Source organism: Siniperca chuatsi, linkage group LG2 (genome assembly GCF_020085105.1).
Source record: "Siniperca chuatsi isolate FFG_IHB_CAS linkage group LG2, ASM2008510v1, whole genome shotgun sequence".
Taxonomy (NCBI): domain Eukaryota; kingdom Metazoa; phylum Chordata; class Actinopteri; order Centrarchiformes; family Sinipercidae; genus Siniperca; species Siniperca chuatsi.
In genome coordinates this window covers 7,371,830-7,399,300 of record NC_058043.1, presented here as the reverse complement: position 1 = coordinate 7,399,300, position 27,471 = coordinate 7,371,830, and the positions used below count along the sequence as shown (strand labels likewise).

The following is a 27,471-nucleotide window of genomic DNA, read 5'->3' as shown; positions in this document are numbered from 1 at the left end:
CCTGCTTCTTTCACATCTGTTTTACAACCACACATGTGAAACATTCACTGTATGGAGCCCTGAAACTGACAAAATGTAGTAAAAGGTTATCGGGCAAGTCAAAAGTATAACAAAAGAACATTAACAAATATTGTAAGTTAAATAATTAAAATGGAGTGTAAAATGAAATATATAAATCGTTTTACACAAAAGTAATAAAATAAACAGCCGGTTCAGGTAAAATCAGGATATGCTTTCTGATAAAAATGTGTTTTAGAAGAGACTTTAAAGACACTGACTTAGACAACCTCATTTCTTCGGGCAGAGCCTCGGGGCCCTGATAGCAAAAGCTCTGTCCCCCTTAGTTTTCATCCTGGACTCAGGAACAGACAGAAGACCCTTGCCTGAAGATCTCAAACTACGTGAAGGTTCATAAGGAATTACAAGGTCTAAAATATAGTCTGGAGCCAGTCCATGAAGAGCCTTAAAAGTAATCAATAAGATCTTAAAATCAATCCTAAAACCAACAGGGAGCCAATTTAAAGAGACAGGTGTTATGTGGTTGTACCTCTTGGTCCTGGTTAACATCCTAGCAGCTGAGTTTTGTACAGTCTGCAGTCGTGTCAGAGCTTTTTGATTAAGACAAGTGAACAGGTTGTTACAATAATCAAGGCGTGAGGAGATAAAAGCATGCACAACAGTTTCTGCACCACAAAGATTTCAAATAGATCGGATTTTTGCAATGTTTCTGAGGTGATAAAAACATGATTGGACAAGCTTAGTGATATGTTGCTCAAAACATAAATTGTTATCAAACAGGACACCCAAGATTTCTTGCAACAGGCTTGACATGTTGTGACAGGTTACCAGTAGATAGCAGTATTTGTTTGGTGATGTGTCGGGCCCAATAACAAGGATTTCAGTTTTATTTGAGTTGAGCTGAAGAAAATGTATCAACATCCATATTGGTGAGAGACATACCGTACATTGACACACATACACTGTAATTATGTGGCCATAGAAACAAACTTAAGTACAATTTTGAGGTACTTTACTTGAGTATTTCCATTTTATGCTAACTTATACTTCTACTCTACTACCAGTCAGAGGGAAATATTGTACTTTTAATAATAAAAATATAATCAACAAATAAATTATGATGTATTATTATGGTTAGATAAGACTATTGATTCCTTGGTGAAATTCACAAGCTACCAAGCAGTATATATTGAAACATATAATAACCTTTACCAGTTGCAACATTATGTACACATGAATGCATCAATAATTACATTTCAATAATATAATATACATTATTCTGAAATGGGCCATTCTGCATAACGAGTTATTTTATTTTAAGTATATTTTAATGCTAATATTTTTGTACTTTTACTTAAGTAAAATTTTGAATGCAGGACTTTTACTTTTAACAGTAGAGTAAGAGTATTTCTACACTGTGGTATTTCTCCTTTTACTTAAGTAAAAGATCTCAGTACTTCTTCCACAGCTGATTTTAATAGATTCTGGATTGTATAGTGAGAGAGAAGTTGATGTAATTTTAAAAGCAAAGTGTTTTTTATGTCTTAAAACATGTCTGGGGGTGATCTTTAAATCTAGTCCATCATCAGACTGGAATAACTCATCTAAGATCTATTACTTATTTTCATGACTTCAAGACTTCAAGACAAATGTACTTCTTGTTTTTGACTATATTTACTGGCATGTTTCATTACTATTTTGTTGTCATCTGCATATATTTTTATTTACCTTTTGTAGCTTATTATAATATATAGCTATATACATCATTTTATTTGGCATTTTTTAATACATTTAATATATATATTTAGTTAGTTTTGTGCAGATGATGCATGTAACAGAGATGGAGTTGGTGTGGTTAAAGGTTGTGGTAGAGCCCTGTTTGTTTGTGTTTTCAATGTTGTTTTAAATTGATTGTTTTGTTGTTGGTGTCTGGTGTTTTGTTTTAGTGAACATACAGGAATTATACAGCAAATGTAGAGAAGAAGGCTGAAAGTTGAGCTGGTTGCCGTCTCTCTGTGCTTCTGTTATCTCTTCTGTTACTGTCAGTCATGTTAATTAATTTAGACTAAATCCATCTATCATGTCACTCTGTGCAGTCTGACATTATGCTGATGTCACTATCAGATCGTCAGATCAACTCTGAGATGTCCTCTCTCTTTGGAGCCCATCCCAAAATGCACTGCAGCACAGAAACAAAACAACAGAAACAGTTTGTTGGAGATAAACTACATTACAATCCTTGCTGCTGGAGGCGAGCAAATGTGTGCTGTCTCACTTCCTGTCTCATGTCGCGTCAGGTAAAGAAGACGTGTCTCTCTTAGTTGATCTATGAGGCTTTTAACGTGTTCATTTGTCAGATCCATCCTACTCCCCACAGAAAGTCTAACACGTTAAGAGGACAACGTCCACTGATCACTGATTGATTTACTCCTGCCTGAAACAATTTTTCATGTGATTCACTCACATAATCATTTGTATTTACGATTTAAAATAAAAAGAAAGTTAAACTACACATCATAGATCTGCTTGGATAAGTCTGTCTTTTGTCTTTAGTTTGTTTTTTTATGTTTTTGCCTTTAGAGGAGACAGGAAATGTGTGATACTGTATCAGCTGCCAGATGTTAGCAGCTCTGTTCTTCTGTTTATTAGATTTGGGGAAGTTCACATTGCAGCAACCCCAGCCAACGTTACCCAAGATAGCGTTAGCAAAACACATTATTTAGCTCTCTTCCTCAAAGCCTTTTCTTTTCTAACGTTAAAAGTGAAACATACTGTTAAGCAGCCAAACAGGGTGATATTAGAACAAAATAACAGTCTGAATTTATCTTATCATATTTATAATACTAACCTATCTGTTAGCTTTAGCTTCTGTCTTTTAGCACAAATCATGTATGTAGCCATCAAGTGCATATTCCCTTTTACAGGATTCTTGTTTTGAAACAAGTCAGCTGGAAACATTAAAAAGTCAACCAGAGACAGCATTTTCAACCAACTCATTATGCAAATGTTAGCTTAATTAGCTGGCTAGCTACATCATGTAAAATCTGCCAGCTACAGTTGTCATTTCAGTGAAATTGACAGTCGTCTGCAAGAAATGACCAGCTGCTAATTCTGTTCCAAACTCTTTTATTTATGTGACTTTGAATAGTCCAGTTTAATATCTGTTGTTTACTGCTGGCTAAGCTGGCTGAGTCGTGAGTTTGAATCCCAGCAGAATAGGAGTCTCATGAAGCAAAACGGGTTCAGACTGTACTATCAATAAATCAATAATTAACAGTGGATTTAAAAACTTTGTGTAATGTGAAAAGAAATCTAAAGCAGCTAAAGAGCCATGTATTTTCTTCGATTTGCTGAAGACCAAACCAGAATTAAAAGGAGACTTAATATTGGACCTTCATTCATCAGATGAACAAAACAAAACTCCAATTGGATGGTCATGTTGCTCTGTGTCTGCTTTATTGGTAGTAGGCTACTGTTTGCTGACAACTATATAAGGTGTTATGTCAGCTATTGTGTTTAAAGCTTGTTCTGATGCCCTTAAAGGTGGGGGGTATGCAATTCTGGAGAAATCCAATACCATGACAAATACCATGATATACAGCAAACAACGACACAGCAAGTAATATAACTAACGTTAGCTAGGTTGTAGGTTAGCTTAGTTAGGTTGTGGGTTAGCAAACTGTCGGTACAGTTGCTGCCAGAGAGGATGAGGCAGTTTCCCAGAGCCAGCACACCAGCTCCAGACAGCGATACTCACAACTCTCCTGCTACTACAGCTAACATCACAACAACAGCATATATTGGCAAACTAGAAAGTAAGCTGAATGTCCACGGGCAAGTAAATGAACGTGTACAAATGCCGGAGTTTTTCAGCACACACATTGAACAGACAGCTAGCTGACCATGAGGAGATATTCGCTGAATTTGACAAAAAGTCATGTATTGGATTAGAATCACATACACCACTTTTAAGCTTTAAAAAAATACCACCCAAAGCCATAGAAATGAAAAATGTGATGTAAAAATGTATGATTACTGCTGTAATATATAATGTGATGGTGATGAAATTCAGCTGTTGGGTTTTATATTCAGTTCAATTCAGTGGGGCTTTATTGGCATGGGAAACAGATGTTAACATTGCCAAAGTGCAAAATAAAAACATCTCAGATCTGCCCTGTCTCCTCCTCCTAGGAGTATTTTTAATTTTGAGAGGTCATTTACCTCTTTGAATTCTGAGATTACAATGTTGAACTTGTTAAAGAAAACGTTCCTTATTTCAGTGAATGTTGTACATTGTAGGAGGAATTGCATCTCTGTTTCAACCTCACCTGAACAGTGACCACATGTTCTGTTTTCTTTTGGTTGCTTTTGGTTTCTTTTGTTGCCATGATTGCCAATTCATAATCCCTTTTAAGGGCCAGATATACAGTAATTCTGATCTACTTTGGCTTTTAGTTTCACCTTTCCAATGTTCCAAATAAGTTTCTTTACATTGCTTTATAATTTGGTTTACTGATTGGTGTTTGGAAAGCAGTGTTGTTGTTGTTTTCATTTTTATGATCCATATTTTTCAGTTGATTGACAGTTTTCTGTGTCTGATTATAAATTTTAAACTGTTTTGTAATTCTGTCAGTTTTTTTGAGACATTCAAATACCCACATACTGTTGCGAAACACATCTGCTGCAAGCACACACAGAGGACATTACATTGACTTACATTAATTTCCTGGAGACTTACCCTAACCATAACAACTACTTGCCCAACCCTAACCCTTAAACCTAAACTTACCATAACTTCTTCACCCTAAAATTTACTTATTTGCGTTATGGGGACTTAAAAGGAAAGTGAGTCCCCACAATGTAACTGTATAACCACATGTGTCCCCACAAATGAGTAAAACAAGGCCACACACACGCACACATACAAACAAACAGGTGGCATTGACAACACACCCAAAACCCCAGTCCCCACAATGTAACTATGTAATCACATATGTCCCCACAAATAAGTAAAAAAAGACAACACACACGCACACATGCAAACAGGTGGGATTGACAACACACCCAAAACCCAGCACACGAGTAAAATAATGGTCCCCTCCCCTCCCCTCCCCGGTGGGCGGGGTCTCTGAGCTCTACATCATCGTACCCTCAAATCTGCAGTTTCACAAAGAGAAGAAGGAAAACGCGTCCGCTCGCCGCCGCTTCATGTGAGTCCTCCTGAGTTTGTTCTGAACGGAGCTTTGTGCCTTTTAACCGGCTGTTTAACGGGTCAGTGTGTGTCTGAATCTTTGTACAGCTCCGTGTTTGTGCGTGTGTGTAAGTGGCAGCATGGTGGAAACCTCAGTTGGAAACTTCGGAAACTTTCCACCAAACTTCATGCAGTTTTCCGTTGATTTTGCTGGGGATTGTTCTCGAGCTGCCTCGCCCTTGTTGGTGTTAGTTGTTGTAGTTGTTGTGTGTGTGTGTGTGTGTGTGTGTGTGTGTGTGTGTGTGTGTTATACAGACCAGGACTGCGAGACCGATAAGAAAGAAAGAGAGAGAGGAGGAGGAGAGGCCGATGGGGTACTAACTGTCTTCAGTCTTTCTGTCTAACAATTTCCTGATATTCCCATAAATACTCGTATAGTATTTCTCTAGTTTGTCTGTGGTGACCTTAATGTAATCTCCTATAGTATTTCTATAATATTTTTAAAGTGAGACCTCTATGAACTCTATTAATAATCTTAGCTGGTAGTCTGAAGTTAACGTTATTTTATAGGCCAACTTCAATCAGCGTCTCTTACCGTTAGGCCCCGGTTTGTTGTCGCCTACGCGGTCTATTTGAACTTATTAGATTCCTGTTATATTAGTTGGTCAGTTGTTTCCACAGTATTCATAATATTTAATTAGTGTGTCTCTGGAACACAGTTGGCCTGTTTTGGCCTTATTATATTTCACTGTTGTCTCTGCTGGTAACTACAGTATTTCTATTGGGTCTATGGTGACCTTAATCTACTTCACTTCTGTAGTATACAATATTCTTACAGTGTGTCTATAGAACCACATAAAGTACTTGCACGTGAAGTATTTGGTGTGTCTGTGGTTCACAGTTGGGTCTATTTTGACTTTACTCGGCCTGTAGCCTGCTGTCTTGATTTTATTGTACTTAACTGTCATTTAATCTCCAGTATTTTACCATAGAAATACATACAGTATGTGTATAATATTCGTGTGTGTCTGTAGTACTCAGCTAGGTATATTTAGACTTTACTGTACTCTACTGTATTATTATCTCTTATATTACTGCTGTAATATTGGTTAGCTAGTAGCCTGTAGTTATGGACTACTTAATTATAACGTCTCTTCCTGTTATAACTTATTTTGTTGTACTCTGCTGATCTGCGCTGATTACAGTAGTTAATCAGGTGTTTCTATAGTATTCCTATAATATTGTATTTAAATAATGTGTTTATGGAATATAATTGGCCCTTTGTGACCTTTTTTATATATACTGCACTTCACTGTATTGTTGTCTCCTATAGTATTTCTATAATATTCTAGTCTTCAGTTTTTGTATAGAACCACATACACTCCTGTAACATTTCTCTGTTGTTAAGAGTTTGGTCTATTTAGTTAATTTAGTCTAGTCTGTTTTGTTAATTTTATCTCCTACACTTTTCCTACAGAAACACTAAAATGTGTTTATCCCCAGATTAGAAAATATACAAAACTTTATTGCTCCTCAGTAGGTAATTACAGGAGCACAGCAAACAGAGCAGGGAGGTAGTGAATACATGCAGTATGTCTTTAATGTTTCTATAGTGTTTCTATAATATTTCTTGAATATTCTGATAATATTCCTGAGTGTCTGTTGTACTCAGTTTGTCTATTTTGACTTTACTGTACTTTACTGTATTCTAATGTCCTCGGGTATGATATTAGATGGTCAGTCAGTTGTTTCGATAATATTCCTATTTTTAAAAGTGTGTGTTTGGAACAATATGACCTCAATTTAATTTACTGTAATCTCCTATAGCATTTCTATAATATTCTTACAGTCTTTGTATAGAATCAAATGTAGTACTCCTATAATATGTCTATGACGTGTCTGCTCTGTTTTGGTTTTATTGTACTTTTATCTACACTTTTCCTACAAAAACATGATACACATGTGGCCTGTTGGGTCTATTTTGACTGTACTGTACTCTACTGTGTATAACATTTATCTTTTGTAGTATTTTTTCGTTTATAATATTATATATAATATTATTGTATGTCTTCTTCATTATACAGTATCTCCTACAGTTTTCTGTTCTAACTTAATCATAGAAATACTTACAGTATGTCTATAATAGTATGTCTGTAGTACTCAGTTGGTCTATTTTGAGTTTATGGTACTCTACTGTATTATTATCTCTCCCCTTATAGTATTCCTATAATTAGCCAGAGTTAGCTGGTAGTCTGTAGTTATCTTATTGTAGGTCTACTTCTTTATAACATCTCCTACAGTTTCTCTATGCTGCTCAATTGCTCTTTGCTGACCTGATTGTACTTGACTGAATTCTAAAAGTCCTTTTTATTCCTCTAGATAGGAACAATATGCACTGTCAAACAATATAAATTTGTCAACAACATTTTGCTGTGCAGTTTATACAGAGCTATCTGCCCCTTTGATACCTCTGAATGTATTAGGCCTTTGTGAACAATGTTTTAGATTAATGATCAGGACTGATTCATGGCAATATTGGATGTTTCTATGATATTTGCACTGCATCAATGTGAAGTATTATCTTGATTTGTCAGGTATTTCATTTGCTGGTTTTACCATGAACAGACATTCCTGTCTGCTTATTTTATCCATGAACAGTTCCTCAATTTATTTCCCAGAACATGTATTATATTTATTTTTATTATTATTATTTATATATGTCCATATTGTAATATAACATTACATACTGATTTTTATACATGTCGTCCACTCCCATCTATAATATTCTTATAGGGTTTATATAGAATCACATATACCTCCTATAATATTACCATAGTGTGTCTGTGGTTCTCAGTTTGGTCTGACTTTACTATACACTACTGTATTTTTATCATAGTACTATTATAATATTTGTTAGCGGGTATAGTTATCTTCCTGTAAACCTTCATTGAGATGACTCCTACTGTCTCCTGATATATTTAGTCTCTCTGTAGAGCTGCAACTAATGATTATTTTCATTATTGATTAATCTGTTGATTATTTTTGTGATTAATCGCTTTATTTATAAAATAGCAAAAATGTCCATCAGTTTCCCCGAGTCCAAGGTGATGTCTTCAAATGTCAACAGTCCAAATATATTCATTTCACAATGATATAAAATAGAGAAAAACATCAAATCCTCACATTGGTGAAGCTGAAATCAGAAAATGTTTGCTTGAAAAATGACTAAAACGATCAATCGGTTATTAAAAGAGTTGCTGATTAATTTTTTGTCACTCTAAGGTGATTAATCAATGAATCAATTAATCTAGCATACTTTCCCAAGTATTAGAACGAATTCTCTTGGATAGGCTTTAAGAATACATAATAACCACTGATATCAATTTGGTTTTAAAAATAGTCACGGAACAGATCTGTGTATATATACTCTGGGTGTGCCCTGGATGTGTCCAAAGCTTTTGACTGAATTAATCATGGTAGATTGTTTGTTAAACTACAAGCACTTTTGGTATTTGCATCAAACCACGCAAGCTAGATGGGGTAAGAGTATATCTGCACCCTTCCTAGTGACCAATGGGGTCTGACAAGGTGGAATACTGTCACCTGTTCTTTTCAATCTGTATATGCATGCTCTTTCTAAAAAATTAAGAGTGTTAGACTGGATGCATGGTGGGGGATAGTCTTATTAACCATCTGATGTACGCCGATGATTTAGTCATCCTGTCTCCTTATAGTGCTGGCTTAGAGCAACTGCTCAGAGACTGCTCAAGTTATGGTGTGCAGGCATTAAATTTAACTCTAAAAAGAGTGTTGTCATGATTGCTAAAACCAAGGAGGATCAGAAGCAAAATTTCCATTCATTCTTTATGGCAGATGATGACGATGTGCAGCACCAGTGTTGGAAACTGTATGCACAAGCCAATATGCTGGCACGCAAATTTCATGTACAGATGATGTTTAAACAGCCCTTTTTAGAGCCTACTGTACTCCACTCTAAACAGCCCACTTGTGGTGCAGTGCAAAAATGAAAAAGCTTCACGTGGCATTTAATGATGCATTCAGAATATTACTCAAGCTGCCAAAATGGACAAGAGCAAGTATGTTTGTGACTAGTAATGTTCCCACCTTTCATGCCATGTTAAGGATTTTTTTTGTACAAATTCATGTCAGTAAATTGTTTTAAAAAATGTAATGTATCATAATGGCCTTAACTGAGCCTACACAAAATGACACAAGGAACCCCTCTTGTTTTTTGAAACACTGGAACAAAGTCTGTGTTTTAATCACTGTGGACTTGTGAACTGCAATGATTATATTTCTATGTTGTTGTCCTCGTATTGTATTTGAATTTTTTTTGTATTTTAATTTTTATACTGATATGAACCTATGTGTCTGAAATGTGGTATGTGATAAAGTTAAATTTAAAATCTGTCCTAACATATGACACCTTTCATCCTTAGAGCCTCAATTCATAGGAATGAAAAAATCCACAAAAAAGGGAGAAACATCAGGTAAAGCAATAGAGGAGGAGATCCCTTTTCCAGAACAGAGAGATAGGAAATAGTTGTATAATATGTTGTCTTTACAGAGTAGACAGCTGGACCACAAGGACAATTACTATATGCAGAGTAGTACAAATCAGACAGGATTTAAGTGTGTGTCTGTGAGTCAGTACTGTAACAGGAAGTGGATGTGTTTAGTCATCTTCTAGTCCCAACAAATAAGTTGCGACTAAAAGATGTTGGGTTGTTTTTTATTTAAAGTCTCTGACAGTTTTGTCTCGTGAGGACTTGGAAACTTTTCTGTAATTACATCCTTCATGGCTCAGGGTGGAGTCCTGACAGATCCTGTAGATTATAGTGTTAATGTATGACTATGTACAGTCAGGCAGTATCAGGTCAGTGATGTGTTTAGATGTTTAGTAGCATATTAAACTATATGACTGGTCACCATTATAGTGAAAGAGAGAATGTTTTTTGTAATTTGGTCTAATTGATCCTTTAGATCTGTTAAATAAACCACTTAAAATACAGTGAGTGAGAGAATTAAACATTTTTAGAAAACATGTTCTCAAGTTCATTCATGTCAACTGCTCCCTGGAGCAAAATACAGCAAAAAGCTACAGCTACAACAGGGACCTTTGTTTCATATCATCCCCTTTCATTTCCTGTCAATTTTCTACGGTCCACTGTCAAATAAAAGCAAAAAGCCCCCAAAATACTTAAAAACTAACAGTTAAACAAAGTGTAATTGTCCCCTCTTCTCTGTGGACGGTCGATCTATGTACTCAGAACAAGTAAAATAAGTTTTATTCTTCGTCACCGTGGCAGTCTGTGTGAGAACTGACACCATTCTTCTTCTGTGGTGTCGTTATTTTCCAGCTTGTCGCTGTACTCCATCAGCAGAGCAGCTGGTTTCCATTCTGGGGGGGAGAGAGAGAGAGAGAACAGCTGTCACATGGTTTTCTCTGCACAGGAAACGATGCGACCTTTTAATCCTGTCCCCCCCCCCCCAAATGCTAAAATAACATGCACACAGTGTCACTCAGCTGATAGTCATTAACCCTTCCTGTACTCTAAACTCTCTGCCTGTCTGTCTCTTACTCCGTTCAGGTTGACGGTGTTGTGGGTTAAATCTGTGTTGGTTGTCAGTCTGAATGGGTAACCATGCATTTAGTATTCCTCCCTACTGTAAATTCTCATTTTAAAGTTTTCTTTTAATTATACAAAGAAACTCAGGAGTCTTGTGGATAATTTAATGTTCTGACCTTCAGTATGAATTATTTTAACTGTTTCAGAGAAAGTTTGGTGGACGGCTCTTGTGGTTGATGCTTTTTATTATCCACAGATATTTATGCTTATATAAATACTCAACATTATTACTAATGCTTTATCTTCATTACACCTTGCCTATGATTATGAGAAATACAGTATTCACTCTTCTTGCACAGGTACAGTCCAGTGCACCTGCAGAGCAGCTGCCCGCATGAAACCCCTAGAGCAGCCTACATGTCACTACTCACGTTTTAGTGTCTTTTGTCTGTGATGTGAAAATGTCAGATTTCCGTACAGTCAAAGAAAACCAAAGTGTGCTTCCTGGTTATAGTTTAGTTGTAAAAACCTCTCCTGCAGCACTGTAAGCCGAAGAGTTAATCACACTGGACGGCAGAAAAGTAGTTTAGCTGACTTCACTGCACTCAGCAGAGTCGAAGCAGCGAACAGAAACGAGTCCTGCCCTCTGTTTCCATCACACTTAGTTTTGTAGTTAGATGATTTTGAGACAAGACTGGGTTTGTAAAAGTGTACAGCCTGCCCTGCTGTTATTCTGTGCTGCTCTGTGTACAGTGACGCAGCTAAAAAAAGCCAAACTGTAGTGATTCGACTGACAAAATAGGAGTCAAATTGGGGGCTTCTCGACTGATGATTCTAATCATAATATGTCTGAATAAGGAACATTTACATAATCGTCACCTCTGTCTGCCGGCAAGTGAAGGCTTGTTATCATTCAGTGTTGTGTATTCTGAAGTCTGAAAACACCTCAAATAACTCCTCACACGTCAGTACTCTATTTACCAATGTGTAACTTCATTCCAAGAATTAATTTAATGACGTTTGAGACATTGATTCATGTACCCGTGTTTCATGTATGGACTTTTAGACCCAGATCAAACATCCAGCCTATCAGTTTGTTCTGAACTGCTTCTTGTTGTTCTTTGTACCAGGACAAGTTTGCACAGTCAACATGGCACACAGTCAAGCTCTGTGCTAACATACTAATACAGATGCTAATCCAGGACCTTAGCTTCGTGTCAGGAAATTTTCCCAGCCTTTCCCCAAATGTGTGCGTGCGTTGATAAGTCAATCAGTATCTGTCCTGACTCGTCTCCTCTGATCTTGTCTTCCAAAATCAGTTATTGTGGTTGTCAGAGTGTGTGGTAATTGCAGTGAATCTGCTAGTGTTACAGTTGTATTGAGCCCTTTTCAGACAGGAAATACAGAACGTTTTTGTTTGTCATTCAGACAGCGGTGGTATATGTTGGTACAGTAGGACTGTAGTGTTAAATCATGCCAAGCAAATGAATATCTGCAGCAAAATACAACATTAATATTAAGCACACGTTGGCAGTATGGCAGCACACGTTGGTTATTCCACCACTTTGGTCCAGATTGAAATATCTCAGCAAGTATTGGATGTCTCCTTCAGGATGAAGTGTAATAGCTTTAGTGATCCGTTAACTTTTCCAGATAGACAAACAACATTTAATGTGTTAATTTGTAAACTTCAGAGGTGTAAATTAAGGTTACACTTCATTTGCAAAGTCCACCTACATATAGTTTATAGAGTATTTGTAACATTTCAACAGCTTATTAGTTGAGATTCAACAATTCAGCTGTTTCACAAATAAAAACATTTTCTAGGTTTGGTTGGGTTTAGGCACAAAAAACATCTCGGTTAGGGTATGTTCATGAATTGTCACATATACTTAATTGATAATCTATTAAACATCTACAGACAACAACAGTTGAAATGTTACAAATACTAATATAAACTATCTGTAGGCGGACTATCCAAATAAATTCTTATCTAACTTGGCAAGAGAGCAAATAAGTGTATTTCTCAAAGTGTAGAATTAATTCTATAAAGAGTGAGATTTTTATCAACACCAGAAACGCCTGAAAGTGAACTCTTCTGAGTTCGCTATGTGGTTTATTAAACGGATTTAATTTTCCTTGAACACAGGAGATAATTAAGTGACACATTTATTGCAACCTGATCAGGCTGAAAATGCCATGTATTTAATCTCTCTCTGTGTGTGTATTGAACCTTGTGCTGCTGTAGCCTTTATGTTAATGTGACACATTCATTCGTGTTTAAATTTTACAGAAATGTTACAGGTCCGACCTCGTAGGAGTGAAAGTTTATTCAAACATGAGACAAACGTGAAATTGCCATCACATTTATGTAACGAGGTGCAGGTTTGAAAGGAGCTTTAGTGCTGCTAGTAGAAAGAAAAGTAATACTATTAGCAGTGTGTGTGTGTGTGTGTGTTGTACCAATTACAACAAATGTTTTGAAATATCACTTATACAACAGAGTAATGATGAAACACACACACACATACAGGTTAGCTGATTCAGACTGCTCACACACACACACACACACACACACACACACACACACACACACACACACACACACACACACACACACACACACACACACACACACACAAACAAACAATCTTGTACTTCTATCTTTGTGATGGCCGTCATTGACATAATGCATTCCATAGCCCCTTAGCCTAACCATCACAACTAAGCCTAACCTTAACCCTTATCCTAACCATAACCATAAATTTATTCTAACCTAACCCTTAAAACCAAGTCTTAACCTTCAAACAGCCCTTTGAAGTTGTGAGGACTGGCCAAAATGTCCTCACTTTCCAAAAATGTCCTCACTCTGTAGGTAAAAAAAAACGTGTTTCAGTCCTCACTATGTAGCAAGTACAAGTATACGTACACTCACACACACACACACACACACACACACACACACACACGAGAAAGAGACATTGAAGCAGACAGGAGCTGAAACAGGAGAAGCTGAACTGAATCAGATCTGATTGGTATTCAGAGACCGAGTCTGTCTGCAGGGAGACATTCCTGCAGGAGGAGAGGGGAGGTGTGGTGTGGGAGTAAGAGGAGGGGGACTCCATTCATCAGCAAAAATCAATGCCTCTCTCTTCCTGTGTTTTTCAAGGAAGAAGGCAGTGTGTTGTAGATGATGTCATAATTAGGGCTGAACATACTGTCTAATGTCTAATTGTGATTATTTTGTCTGATACTGCAGTTGCGAAATGGTTTGCGATATTAGGGGGAATGATAAATTTTACATCATTATTTTCACTGAAAAACATTAAATGATTATGGTGTGATTTTTTTTTTTTTTTTTTTTTTTTTTTTTTTTCTGGGATCTGTAGAATATGATGTGTAGGCCAGGACATTTTGACACTCATTTTAGCCTTTTAACAAATATTGCACCTTCTGCGAATTGAAAATTGCAGTAGGCCATATTGTGATTTTGATAAAATTTTGATTAATTGTTCAGCCCTAGTCATAATTTTAGAAAAACTCTTCAATCATCACCTTCATCATCAAAACATGTCTGGTTATAGTACAGGCTTCATCCTCTTTGTGTTGAACCTCACTGTTGTTGCTGGGGGTTTTTTTTTGTTTTTTTTTATCGATTCCTGGTTCTGACTGAAGTTCTTCTGTGGTGATTTCATCTGTGTTGTTGTGCACACTGTTCGTTATGGATAGTTGGTTTGTTTTAAGTAGTTTGTTATGAATAATTAGTTTGTTATGGATAATTAGTTTGTTATGGATAATTTAGTTTGTTATGGATAACAGATATTGTCTCTCTATGCAGAATTACTGAGTTACCAGGTATCTGGATAACTGCACTGACTAAAAACACAGAATTTCCTTGAATAAAAAAATAAATCAATAAATTTTAAAAAGTCTTTTCAGTCATCCAGCTAATGTTATTAAACCGGCCTCAGAACATGATGTCTGTAATGGATGATCTATTACTGCAGCAGTCCAAAAACAACACACTGAGCTGGCAGCCAAGCATCAAGTCTGGTTCCACAGTTTTCAATCATGTTTAAACAGTGTGGAGTTAAACTGGTATGCAGCCACAGGGAGACATTTTAGGGTTTTTAAACAAGTATAATTCTGTAATGTTTTATAATGTAAAGAATTATTAATTTTGAGCAAACAAAAATAGTTTCCACTTAATCACTTTATTTTAAATGATGCAGATGTTGCTGTGTCTTTCTGTCTGACCCAGGTGTGACCATAGATCCTGTCGCCACCAGTCAGAAAGCAGCGTGGTTCACAGGACAGGAAGTTACACAATCAGGCTTCATGGAGATAAAGCTGAGTGAAGCAATGACAGAACAGAGGAAATTTTCCAACAGATGACACAGTCCAAATATGCTGACATAGCAGGCTGAACGGTTGATTGACAGCTCAACAACACGTCCTTCCTCCTGCCGCCATCCACTCATCGTCCGTCCAGCCATGTTGGTGAGAAGAAAGCTGTGCGTTGCCGCGGTGATCGCTGCCATCCTCATGCTCGCCAGTCAGAGCATCCAGAGGAGACATTTCCCGCCTCTGTCACTAGTCACGCCCATCATCTGGGCCACGCCCAGCGGCAGGGAGACAGGTGAGGAGCTGATGTCGTCATCACTGGAGTAAGAAAAATCTCAGTGTGACAAAACTTAGCAGTAAGGTTTAAAGTGTTATCCATCAATCAAGACAAAAAATTGTCGAAAATGGCCTGACGATGGAGCTGTAACAACAATTTTGATCAATAATCACTGAATTTGTTAAACGACATATGTCGATTTCTATGTAAAAAAAAAAAAAAAAAAAAAAAGATCGTGCAGATAGTCCATCCTGTTTTGCTAAAATTGGTTTCCAGATTTGTTTAAATTAGGCTTATTTCACAAACACTGCCTGAACTCATTGTGTTGTGCTACTGTAAACAAAATAGCAGTTGTAGTAAAATAATACAGTTAATAGCAACAGTAGTAGTAGCAGCAGTATTAGTAGTATCAGTAGTAGTAGTGATAGCAACTGCAGCAGCAATTATATTAGCAGCAGTAGTATTAGAGGTTGCAGCACTAATAGTAGTAGTATTGACCGTTGCTTTTGCATTAGCAGTATAACATCAGGAGTACTGGCTGTAGTAGAAGCCACAGTAGTTACAGTAGTATTAGAAGTAGCAGTAACAGTAAGTAGTAATAGTAGCTAATAGTTTGAATTTTTCATAGTAGTAGTAGAAGAACAATATTAGCATAAGTAGTACAGTAGTGTTAACAATAGCTGTAGTAACAGCAGTATTAGTAGTACTATTAGCAGTAGTCAAAGTAGCAGTGTTTTGATTGTGTCATAGAGATGATAATAGGTGTAGTATTAATTAGTCGCACTACTATTAACAATATTAGTAGTATTAGCAATTGTAGTGTTGTGATTGTATCATAGATGCTAACGGTGTTAGCAGCAGTAGTATTATAGTCGTAGTGGTACTATTAGGATAATGATGGCAGTAGTGTCATTAGCAGTAGCAGTGCTGTGATTGTATCATATAGATGCTAACAGTGTTAGCAGAGCTCCCATGATGCAGTGTTCTGCTTGTTTTTGCAGTAGTTGAACCCACTGCGCCTCCTGCTGATCTGAACCCTGACCCTCCCAGCACCCCCCAGCCTGAAGCCAAGGAGGAGCCTTTAGTAACCTCCAAGTCTGTCCTGAGGTAACACGTGGGAGGTCATGGACTCTGTGTATCCCATGATTTCCTGTTCTGTCCCTGTATGACTCGTCTGTGTCGTCCTCTTTCAGGCCGTGTGGTTGTCCTGTGTCCTGTATTTCAGACCTGGGTGGGTCAGACTGGTTCAGCCAACGCTATGACCCCAAACAGCAGCCCGTCCTCCAAGCCACTAACAACAACTTTGACCCTGATGCACTCAGATGGTGGCTGGTAAGGATAAAAAAACAGGAATAGTGAAGTTTCTAAGAATGTTACTGTTGCTGTTCCTACTAGAGAGTGTTAAAAAAAAAATAAATTCCTGCACGATGAGTTATCAGTCTGAGGTTTGAAATCCAGTTTTAAAAAGTCAGGTTGGATTAAAAAGGATTATTATCAAGGTTTTGTTCACTGAAATAATCAGTACAGGCTTTTGTCTGCTTGTGTGAACAGGCTACCTGCTAGTTATGCAAGCTTAAAGTTTGGCCTTCAAAAAAAAGTCTTTCTTAGAATCAGTGTCTTGGTCCAAGCTATACATGTGTTTTAATGTAAACTAATTCAGTTCAGTTAATTAAACAATTTATATTTAGAAAGCTGTTCTACTTTTTTCAAGTTAATCTACATACATCAATAAATCACAGTGTGAGGATTTTATTATACACAGCAGCTTTACTGCAAGTATCCAAAAACAAATCAAATCACTAAATTTCTGAGTTCTCGGACCATTTTCACAATTGAGAATGACTTCCAGATGGGAGCCGAAACGTCTTGATTCTGAAAATAGTGTCCAGATGACTACGACTGAAACCTTTTCTACGATGGAACACTCCTGGATGAATGAGGGACTACACCGTCAAATCAAATCACTGTTGGATTAAATCATGATACGCCTAAATCCTCGTATTTCTTGTACTAACATAATTTTATTCCACAATCAGCGATTAAACTGCAGATAACAATAATGTCAATATTAATACTTTAGATTAAGGAAATCACCAAAAGAAAGATTGTAAATAAATAAGATTTTCAGGTGTCCTTTTTTGCCTTCTGTAATAACTGACCGTGGTGCAACAGCAAAGTGTGAAGCCGTGTACAGAAAAGGATTGCAGGCTGGGAGTGACCTGACAGCACTGAACTGAGAATTTTTAAATCAGCACATTTACAGAACAAAGATGTGTTATTAGACGACCCAAGAAGAATGTGTGATATACTGCATTATGATCATACAATGTGTTTCAGTAAATAGTCGGGACCATTAATGAAAATCTGTATTTTCAGAAAATTGAAATGTAAAACGTCTTAGTTGTTTTTGTCCGAGCCGTCAGCAGTCTGGAAGAAGAAACAAATGTCTGAGTCTTTTTCCATTTATAGATTAAGTCCTGCTGCAGAAACCATTAGTAGATTAAAGGGGGGCAGTGGGAGGGGTAGAAACACTGCTAACATCATCAGTTTGACCCACAGCATACTGTATATACTCTGTGTGTGAGCTAAAAATTAACAACCAGAGCTGTATGCTCTAGTTACACTGTAACTGTAAAAACATGCATAAACAACCTACAGTGTAAAATGAAGATAAGAATGAAAAAACGCTTTTAGAGCTGTTGGAAAGTGTTTGTTTTTATTTAAAAAATGTTTTTGATGACGCTGGACCATAGACTGTACATAAAGATGGACAACATGTCAGCTCCCTAAAAGTGAAGCCAAAACATCTTGATCGCCCCCTAGTGGCTGGTCGCAGTATAGGTCATAACCCCACCCCACCCCTGTTAGATGGATGAGATATTTGGCTCAAACTCAAAAACTAAGTACACACTGATGTGTGTTCAAGCGTTCGTTTTTCTGATAAGTTTGGTTTTACTTATTTATTTAATGTTATAAAAACAGGGTTTCATGTCATTATTGACAGCTGAGCCCTGCTCGCGATTGAGGCGGCCGGGTATATGGGCGGGACATCGATACCGCGGCTCCAACTCCGATCACTACTGCGCAGACTCTGGCTCACCAGAGCAAGATGGCACACCTGTATCCGGGATATTTTGGCTTCATTTCAGTCTATAGGGAGGAAGTGGAGACGCGTCATCCATCTTTATATACAGTCTATGAGCTAGACCAGCAGAATATGATTATAAATAGCTAATTAAAGCTACATTTAAAAAACAATGCGTTATTCTCTACGTCTCCATAGGGTCTTCAGCGGTCCAGTAACGACCAGACTCTAGAAGAAGTGATGTCAAAGATGTTCCAGGTCATTTCCCCGCCCACTGTGGACTTCAGGCCCCTCCCCTCCCGTTGCCGTAGTTGCGCGGTGGTCGGCAACTCTGGCAACCTACAACGGTCAGGGTATGGCAACCTGATCAACTCCCACGACTCCGTAATCCGGTACGTATGTCCACAAACACACAAGTCTTACCCTCCTCCTCATCGTACTCCTCCTCATCTTCCTCACCTTTCTCCTCCACAGGATGAACAAGGCGGTGACTCGAGGATTTGAGAAAGATGTTGGGAATCGGACTACGCATCACTTCCTGTACCCGGAGAGCGCGGTGGACGTTGATCGAGGCGTCAGCCTTGTCCTGCTGCCGTTCAAACTGAGAGACCTGGAGTGGCTGACCAGCGCGCTGTCCACCGGCAAAGTCAAAATGTACGAAATATATACTCAAAATCTAGATAATAGACATTTATAGTTGCCAGTTTATTAGGTATTAGGAGAAGGGTTGATTCAGGGAGGTGATACAGAGTGTTTCTGCTGTTTAGCCACTGATATACAAAATAATAGAAACACCTGTCAGTATAACTTAATACAGTTCAACAGCACCACAAACTGCAGCCTCCAAAATAATCACACAGTTGAATCAACATATTGTAACCTTCATGAAGGTAGGATTTATTGCAGGACTATTGTATTAGACTAATACTGTACATTCTAATATGCAATACTTGAAGTATATTTTGACCAATAGTTCTCTCTGTGTGTGTTCAGGACCTACATGAGGGTTAAAGAAAGAGTGGAGGCTGATAAAGACAAGGTAAAATAAATGCTCCATCGTGGTCTGTGTTTACAGTCTGTTTATTACAGCTCTCAGCCTCAGTCTGCCTCAGTTTTTACTGCCTCGGCACAATTTTCGTTGTTTTTTTTGTTTTGTTTTTTGAGAAAGTTTTGACTTCTGCTCTTAAGTTGCAGTCTAGTTTTAGTTTTCGTTTTGATATGTTTGCATCGACTCATTAAAAGGTGTAATGTGTAAATTTGACTAATGTATGATACATTGATTTATTTGGGTGTATCAAACATTGTACCCTTAACACAAGCAGATAAAAATTTCAGATGATTCTGCAGGTTTATAAAAAGTTAATTTCAGTTCACATACTTTTTTTTTAAACCCCCCATTTATTAGTACTTATTTAATCAAACTGCAGGTGTTTATCAAGTGCTTATGAAAAGACTTCACAGCGCAAATATGTGAAAACTGCAAGAGAGCCAATGAACACTAACACATTAAACATGTTACGATGGTAACACTGTGTGTGTGTGTGTGTGTGTGTGTGTGTGTGTGTAGGTTCTGGTGGTGAACCCGGTGTTCTTTAAGTATGTTTATGATCGTTGGACTGAGCATCAGGGTCGCTACCCGTCCACCGGCATGCTTGCCATCATCTTCGCTCTGCACACCTGTGACCAGGTAGGAGGGAGGGGGGCGGAGTCTGTGTCTTCATCTCTGACGCCTACATGAAACACACCATTTAGTCAACTTTATTTGTCAGTCAAACTTAAGTCGTCGCCATATACTGCAGTAATGCAGCGGAGAGCAAAGACTGTAGAGAAAACCCGCCCTGTCAGTATATTCAGGGACACTGAGAGGTTTGAACGACCAAATTCACTTCCTTCTGTTACATCCATGTTTGATTATTTTTGTGTGATACTCGGATAAGGAGTTTTCCAAACAGTCTCTGCTCTTAAATGCATCATCACTCCATGAGAACAGATCATCATAATAATGTATCAGAGTAAGTCTTCACATATCTTTTCAAGTGTATAAATGCAGGATATGTTTAGTGACGGAACAGCATGTCGTACGTGGTTATGTAGTGTGTCACGGTATATTATGTTGCAGTATGTCATGGTATCACTTCCTGTCTGTGTTCAGGTGTCGGTCTTCGGTTATGGCGCCAACCAGCAGGGAAACTGGCATCACTACTGGGAGGAGAATCGCTATGCTGGAGCCTTCAGGAAGACCGGCGTCCACAGTGCCGACTTTGAAACGAAGATCATCCACCAGCTCGCCAAGGAGCACAAGATCAGTCTGCACCTGTGACACGACCTCTGACCTACAAACATACCTACAGACTTACAGACCTGACTTACAGACCTGCTGACTGACCAGCAGGTCATCAACCACTTAATTGTTGAGACCAAGAACCAGCTGCATCTCATCTGGTTTTCGGCTGAGTCTGGTTGATTGTGTCCTTTGGCACTGAAAAACCAAATTTGAGCCAACTCTGGGACCATGTATCGTTATTCTCTACCTCTCCATAGGGTCTTCAGCGGTCCAGTAACGACCAGACTCTAGAAGAAGTGATGTCAAAGATGTTCCAGGTCATTTCCCGCCCACTGTGGACTTCAGGCCCCTCCTCCCGTTGCCGTGGTTGTGCGGTGGTCGGCAACTCTGGCAACCTACAGCGGTCAGGGTATGGCAACCTGATCAACTCCCACGACTCCGTAATCCGGTGCACGTATGTCCACAAACACACAAGTCTTACCCTCCTCCTCATCGTTACTCCTCCTCATCTTCCTCACCTTTCTCCTCCACAGGATGAACAAAGCGGTGACTCGAGGATTTGAGAAAGATGTTGGGAATCGGACTACGCATCACTTCCTGTACCCCGGAGGCGCGGTGGGGCGTTGATCGGCGTCAGCCTTGTCCTGCTGCCGTTCAAACTGAGAGACCTGGAGTGGCTGACCAGCGCGCTGTCCACCCGGCAAAGTCAAAATGTCTGAAATATATACTCAAAATCTAGATAATAGACATTTATAGTTGCCCAGTTTATTAGGTATTAGGAGAAGGTTGATTCAGGGAGGTGATACAGAGTGTTTCTGCTGTTTAGCCATTGATATACAAAATAATAGAAACACCTGTCAGTATAACTTAATACAGTTCAACAGCACCACAAACTGCAGCCTCCAAAATAATCACACAGTTGAATCAACATATTGTAACCTTCATGAAGGTAGGATTTGTTGCAGGACTATTGTATTAGACTAATACTGTACATTCTAATATGCAATACATGAAGTATATTTTGACCAATAGTTCTCTCTGTGTGTGTTCAGGACCTACATGAGGGTTAAAGAAAGAGTGGAGGCTGATAAAGACAAGGTAAAATAAATGCTCCATCGTGGTCTGTGTTTACAGTCTGTTTATTACAGCTCTCAGCCTCAGTCTGCCTCAGTTTTTACTGCCTCGGCACAATTGTTGTTTGTTTTTTGAGAAAGTTTTGACTTCTGCTCTTAAGTTGCAGTCTAGTTTTAGTTTTCGTTTTGATATGTTTGCATCGACTCATTAAAAGGTGTAATGTGTAAATTTGACTAATGTATGATACATTGATTTATTTGGGTGTATCAAACATTGTACCCTTAACACAAGCAGATAAAAACTTCAGATGATTCTGGAGGTTTATAAAAAGTTCATTTCAGTTCACATACTTTTTTTTTTAAACCCCCCATTTATTAGTACTTATTTAATCAAACTGCAGGTGTTTATCAAGTGCTTATGAAAAGACTTCACAGCGCAAATATGTGAAAACTGCAAGAGAGCCAATGAACACTAACACATTAAACATGTTCTGATGGTAACACTGTGTGTGTGTGTGTGTGTGTGTGTGTGTGTGTGTGTGGGTGTAGGTTCTGGTGGTGAACCCGGTGTTCTTTAAGTATGTTTATGATCGTTGGACTGAGCATCAGGGTCAGCTACCGTCCACGGCATGCTTGCCATCATCTTCGCTCTGCACACCTGTGACCAGGTAAGCATGGCTGCCAGATTTGGCTTTCCTGTCTGTGTTCAGGTTTTAGGAGATCTGGACAGAAATCAGACCTGTGTACTTCTTTGTAAGTCAATCATCTGCCTTGAGTCAGACATCCAGGCATGCTGGATTGAAGCCGCTGTTGGGAAGAGACATTTTTACAAACCTGGATTACCTGTGGATGGAGCCCTTGGGGTGGGAGGAGCTAAACATGCCACCTCCCCCTGTTGGGTGGGGCTCAGATATCCTCCCTGTGCAGACTCCTGCTGGTTTAAATGAGTTCCAGCTCAACTTTTTTTTTTTTCGAGACCCTCCACTGTTCCTGCCGTTTGCGACTGCGAGGATCGACCACACAAGTTTTGCTCTGAGCAGGAAACAACCACAGACTTTTTATATCTTTTTTTTAAATGGATTTTATAGACATTATAGAGGGATAACCTCTTTTTAATTAAAGCACTTTGCCTTGAAGACAAAATGGCACAAAGAGGCCATATTGTTGCTTTGTCCAACCACGTTACAAGACGTTTTGTATTTTATATCATTAATAATCCATCCATTTATTCTAACTGAATCTTAACGCAAACCGTCCTGATGACCGTCCTCCGGAGGATGTTTATGTCCTGACAGACTTGAACTGGAAACAGGACAACAAAAGTGTTTACACTTTTTTCACGTCTGCATTTTTGGAGGCTGTGAGTGGGAGGCGCCTGTGTGAGGATCCCAGCCTGTGTTTGAGTTTCTCCATGTATTCCATAATTGTATAAAACGTGGACGTAGTGTCCGTGACATCGCCCATAGGTTTCTGAAGCTCAAAGTGGGCGGCTCCGGCTGTTGCCACCTTGGCAGTCCCCGACTAAGCCAAAAAATGTGAGATTATTTTTTTATAATATATATATATATATATATATATATATAAAGTATATATATATATATATATATATATATATATATATATATATATATATATATATATATATATAATAATTTTTTTTTTTTTTTTTTACAAATTCAGACACAAAGCTCCTTGGTGGCAAGGCTTGAGGGGGTGGATGAGATCCGTCCTGAGTATCTTAAGTCTCTGGATGTTGTGGGACTGTCTTGGCTGACACGTCTCTGCAACATCGCTCAGGCGTGTCTGGGACAGTGCCTCTGGACTGGCAGACCGGGGTGGTGGTCCCTCTGTATAAGAAGGGGGACCGGAGGGTGTGTTCCAATCACAGAGGATCACACTGCTCAGCCTCCCGGTAAGGTCTATTCCAGGGTACTGGAGAGGAGAATTCGTCCGATAGTCGAACCTCGGATTCAGGAGGAGCAGAGTGGTTTTCGTCCCCGATCGTGGAACACTGGACCAGCTCTATACTCTCCATCGGGTGCTCGAGGGTTCATGGGAGTTTACCCAACCAGTCCACATGTGCTTTGTGGATCTGGAGAAGGCATTCGACCGTGTGCCCCGGGCGCTTTGTGGGGAGTGCTCTGGGAGTATGGGGTCCGGGGCCCTTTGCTAAGGGCTGTCCGGTCCCTGTATAACCGGAGCAGGAGCTGTGTTCGCATTGCCGGCAGTAAGTCAGACCTGTTCCCGGTGCATGTTGGACTCCGCCAGGGCTGCCCTTTGTCACCGGTTCTGTTCATAATTTATATGGACAGAATTTCTAGGCGCAGTCAGGGGCCGGAGGGTGTCCGGTTTGGGAACCACAGGATCTCATCTCTGCTGTTTGCAGATGATGTCGTTCTGATGGCTTCTTCAAACCAGGACCTGCAGCATGCACTGGGGCGGTTTGCAGCCGAGTGTGAAGCAGCTGGGATGAGAATCAGCTCTTCCAAATCTGAGGCCATGGTTCTTGACCGGAAAAAGGTGGTTTGCTAATTCACACATTCAGATAGGTGCATGCAATTTTTCACGTGCACGGGCTATGAAATTATTAGTCAACATCATTTCACTAGCTCAAAATATTAATGACACTTATTCGCTTCCATAAAAGAGGTGAAACTTAGGCATGCCAAATGAAGCCTCATTGATGAAACCACCTAATGGTTGAAAGGGAACCAACCTCCACCTGTCACTCAAAGCGGCCACGTCCTTAATTATGCATTTCTTTAAGCCTTAATATAATTCAAACAGCTGAGTTCACCCCCCTGTACAATTGTCATGAATGGGGAAATTAGCTATAGAGACCAAAACCGGTTTTTGTGCCAGACTGTAAACATTTCTGCTGTAAAGTTGGGCATTTTAACATGGGACTCTATGGGGACTGACTCACTTTTGGAGCCAGCCTCAAGTGGCCATTCAAGGAACGGCAGTTTTTGGCTGCATTTTTTAGCTGCAGAGGTTGCCACTTGGTTCCACGAACAGTCTGCAGATTTTCCGCTAATTTCACTGACTGTCCAAAGCAGGAACATTTTATTAGTATTTGATGTTTTTAAAGGACTAGTTTTTCAGCTCCAGTAGCTGACAAAGTTAATGGTAAGTGGTTAAGTCAAACTAACATAACTTAAGACAAAGACGAAGAGACTGTGCACGACTTTTAACTAAAGATTTATTAAACAAAACTGAACAAGGACAAAGTCAAACAAACAATCAGTAACCAGTGCATACCTGCCAATATTTAGGTTTCAAAATACGGGCCCTGCCAATGGCCGGTCTGCCTGGCCTGTGCACAGAGCAGCTGTGCACACGCCCTTTGGCTCGGCTTGTGGGTTGCCAGGTTGCGGTAACAGATGGGTTGAAATTGTATGTAGATTGTGTTTCATAGACGATCTGGCAACTTGGGTGATGTCAGATAAACATCCAAAACTTGGATCTGTGTATTATATATAAGAAACCTGTCAAAAACAGGAGTGGTATGTGTGGTGCATGGATGAGTCGAAGATGTAGTGCAATGTACTTTAAAAAAACTGTAAAGTCCAACCAAAAATAACCAACCATTTGAATGAAGAGAGACTGACCAGTCCAGCAGGTAGCACATGAGTCAGTCTGCTGGACTTCCTGTTAAAGGTAGATGACAGGGTACAGAGGGCTGTGACACCTGTACTGTGAATGTACAAAAACTGTGCTTTTTGTCAGTCAGTCGTCTGAATGTTTGTGACTTCGTTTACACAATCAGGAGTATCAGGACGTTTTCACACTGAGTTAGTCTGAATCTGAGCTTGATCGTCCTTCTTAGAGCGCTTATAATTTTTCTGCTGCGCTTTTGTGTTTTGCGTAATAGTTATTCCTGTGTTCCTTGTGTGTGCTTTTTATTTTCGCTACGCATCAACAAGCTGCAGTTAGTTCATTCGTCCATCTTTCACATTATAATTGAGTTTTTATGCGTCAAGGAAAACTAACACATTTCAAAGTTTTTGTTCTCAAAGGTCACTTTCTAATTGGTTTTCGCCACATTTTCATTATGTGAAAAGGTAATGAGTTTTTTGTCATAGATTTTGTTTTCAAGAAAGATATCACACACTGTAGCTCCTAACTTAGGTAAAAGTTATCCTCTGCTGTCCAAAGTGTTCAGTTCTTCAGAAGCTGATTTAGCTGCTTGACCTGTTTCACTAGTAAGCAGCATCTTGTATTTCAGTGACGTGCCTGTGCCGGTAATGTTGACGTTATTGGTTCTTGGAAGGGAAAAAGTAACATATTTACAGATTAAATGGGATCGGGAAAACTGTTGATATTGGTTTCCAGATTCAGACTAATCTGCCAGTGTGAAATCGCTCAGTAAAGAGCTCCGTCTGCTTCAAACAAACTTGCTGGTACAACATCTAAGGGCCGGGAAGGTAAAAGTGTTTATAGTTTTTTTCCCAACAGCCACAGTAGAAGGCAGAGTGAAAAGCTTTCCATCATAGACTTCTTCTGGCTACATCTCACCGCCTCCCAGAACTCCGGCCAATAACTCTGTGTCTTTGTAGTCCCAGTGCCATAAATCATACAAATGGGGCCAACGCAGCACACTTTAAGTCAGTCTCTCCTCAAAATGACAAAATTTGTCAGATGCAGCTTTTGGAAAGGGAGGTTTCAGATGCTGTTAGGTGATCCTACAAGCACTTTGTTGGAAGCAGACTGAGGCCCCTATAAATCATAAATGCTGAATCATGATCTGGAGGCTGTTGCTCTGTCGTTAGCTCGGCTGCAGTTTAGAGTTTAACCCTGTTTCTCTGGAACAAGTTGCACGGTCTCTTAAAACTCGACTGCTGAGTCATCAGAAGCTGCGGTTTAATCTGAAACATCTGCTGCTTGTTTTTCTAGTTTGTTTTTTTTTTTTTTTTTTTTGTTCACTGCTGAGCTTTAACACTTTGTTGACTTCTCCAGGAAACCTTTTGCTGGTAACCTGGGAAAGTATCCACTTCACGAGGAACGTTCAGCCACTAAATGACAGAGCAGCAGCCCTCTGGAGTGCTGAGCTGGATGCAAGATTTTGGAATTTGCAGTTATAGTAAGAAGATTTACTTCCTCACACTGAAAAAAAATGTTTGTTGTGTTTATAATTCCAAAATTGTGCTTATTAGATTCCCTGCAGTCTGGAAATTCAGAGATTATTTCCATCAGGATTGCCCTTAAATGCTGATTAAATCAAATCAACCACTCAGCTGCTGGTAACTCCACCACAAGCGACTGTTTATGATCTGTAGTTTTAGAACAAAGCGACATCCACTGACCAAACAAGATGTCAGTTATGATTGCTCATCATGTTTAAACTGTGTTAAATGAAACAGACATTTTTTTGTCTTAGGTCAAACAAACAACTTGATCATCCATTAGTGTTATTTGAAAACATAAACCCACCGCTGTCACTTTGAATGAAATAAAAATATTAAACAAAATTTTAAAGTTTTTTTTTTTTCTATCAAAAACTCTGGAGGTAAAAGTTGACACAATCAAACCCAGATGAGAAACATTCTGCTGAGAAATTGTATAACGATGTATAAAAGTTCTCATGGCGCACTGCTGCCACCATGAT

At 38.9% G+C, this 27,471-nt stretch overlaps 1 protein-coding gene and 1 pseudogene across 3 annotated transcripts; both read left to right on the top strand.

The window, feature by feature from the left end:
* Positions 1–5,094: 5,094 nt before the first annotated feature.
* On the top strand, positions 5,095–21,018 carry LOC122887566 (CMP-N-acetylneuraminate-beta-galactosamide-alpha-2,3-sialyltransferase 2-like). 3 transcript variants are annotated; one of them, XM_044220908.1, is made up of 9 exons: positions 5,095–5,228; positions 15,062–15,439; positions 16,423–16,528; positions 16,615–16,753; positions 18,705–18,898; positions 18,981–19,160; positions 19,500–19,545; positions 20,074–20,193; positions 20,659–21,018. In XM_044220908.1, exons 2-9 carry the CDS (start codon positions 15,295–15,297, stop codon positions 20,824–20,826), a joined length of 1,098 nt encoding a protein of 365 aa, XP_044076843.1. In that variant the 5' UTR covers positions 5,095–5,228; positions 15,062–15,294; the 3' UTR covers positions 20,827–21,018. The 3 variants fall into 3 exon arrangements, with proteins under 3 accessions (XP_044076843.1, XP_044076853.1, XP_044076834.1); XM_044220918.1 differs by having other exon boundaries at positions 5,156–5,289; positions 16,426–16,528; XM_044220899.1 differs by having other exon boundaries at positions 5,156–5,289.
* A 32-nt stretch (positions 21,019–21,050) lies between these two features.
* On the top strand, positions 21,051–22,810 carry LOC122887505 (annotated as a pseudogene).
* Positions 22,811–27,471: the final 4,661 nt, after the last annotated feature.

What these genes read in the sequence shown, in the direction of transcription:
- LOC122887566 (XM_044220908.1), top strand. Translation starts at nt 15,295, where the DNA reads ATGTTGGTGAGAAGAAAGCTGTGCGTTGCCGCGGTGATCGCTGCCATC. An exon ending in GCCCAGCGGCAGGGAGACAG is followed by an intron (nt 15,440 to 16,422) that starts GTGAGGAGCTGA and finishes TTGTTTTTGCAG; the next exon opens with TAGTTGAACCCACTGCGCCT. An exon ending in TGGAGGCTGATAAAGACAAG is followed by an intron (nt 19,546 to 20,073) that starts GTAAAATAAATG and finishes GTGTGTGTGTAG; the next exon opens with GTTCTGGTGGTGAACCCGGT.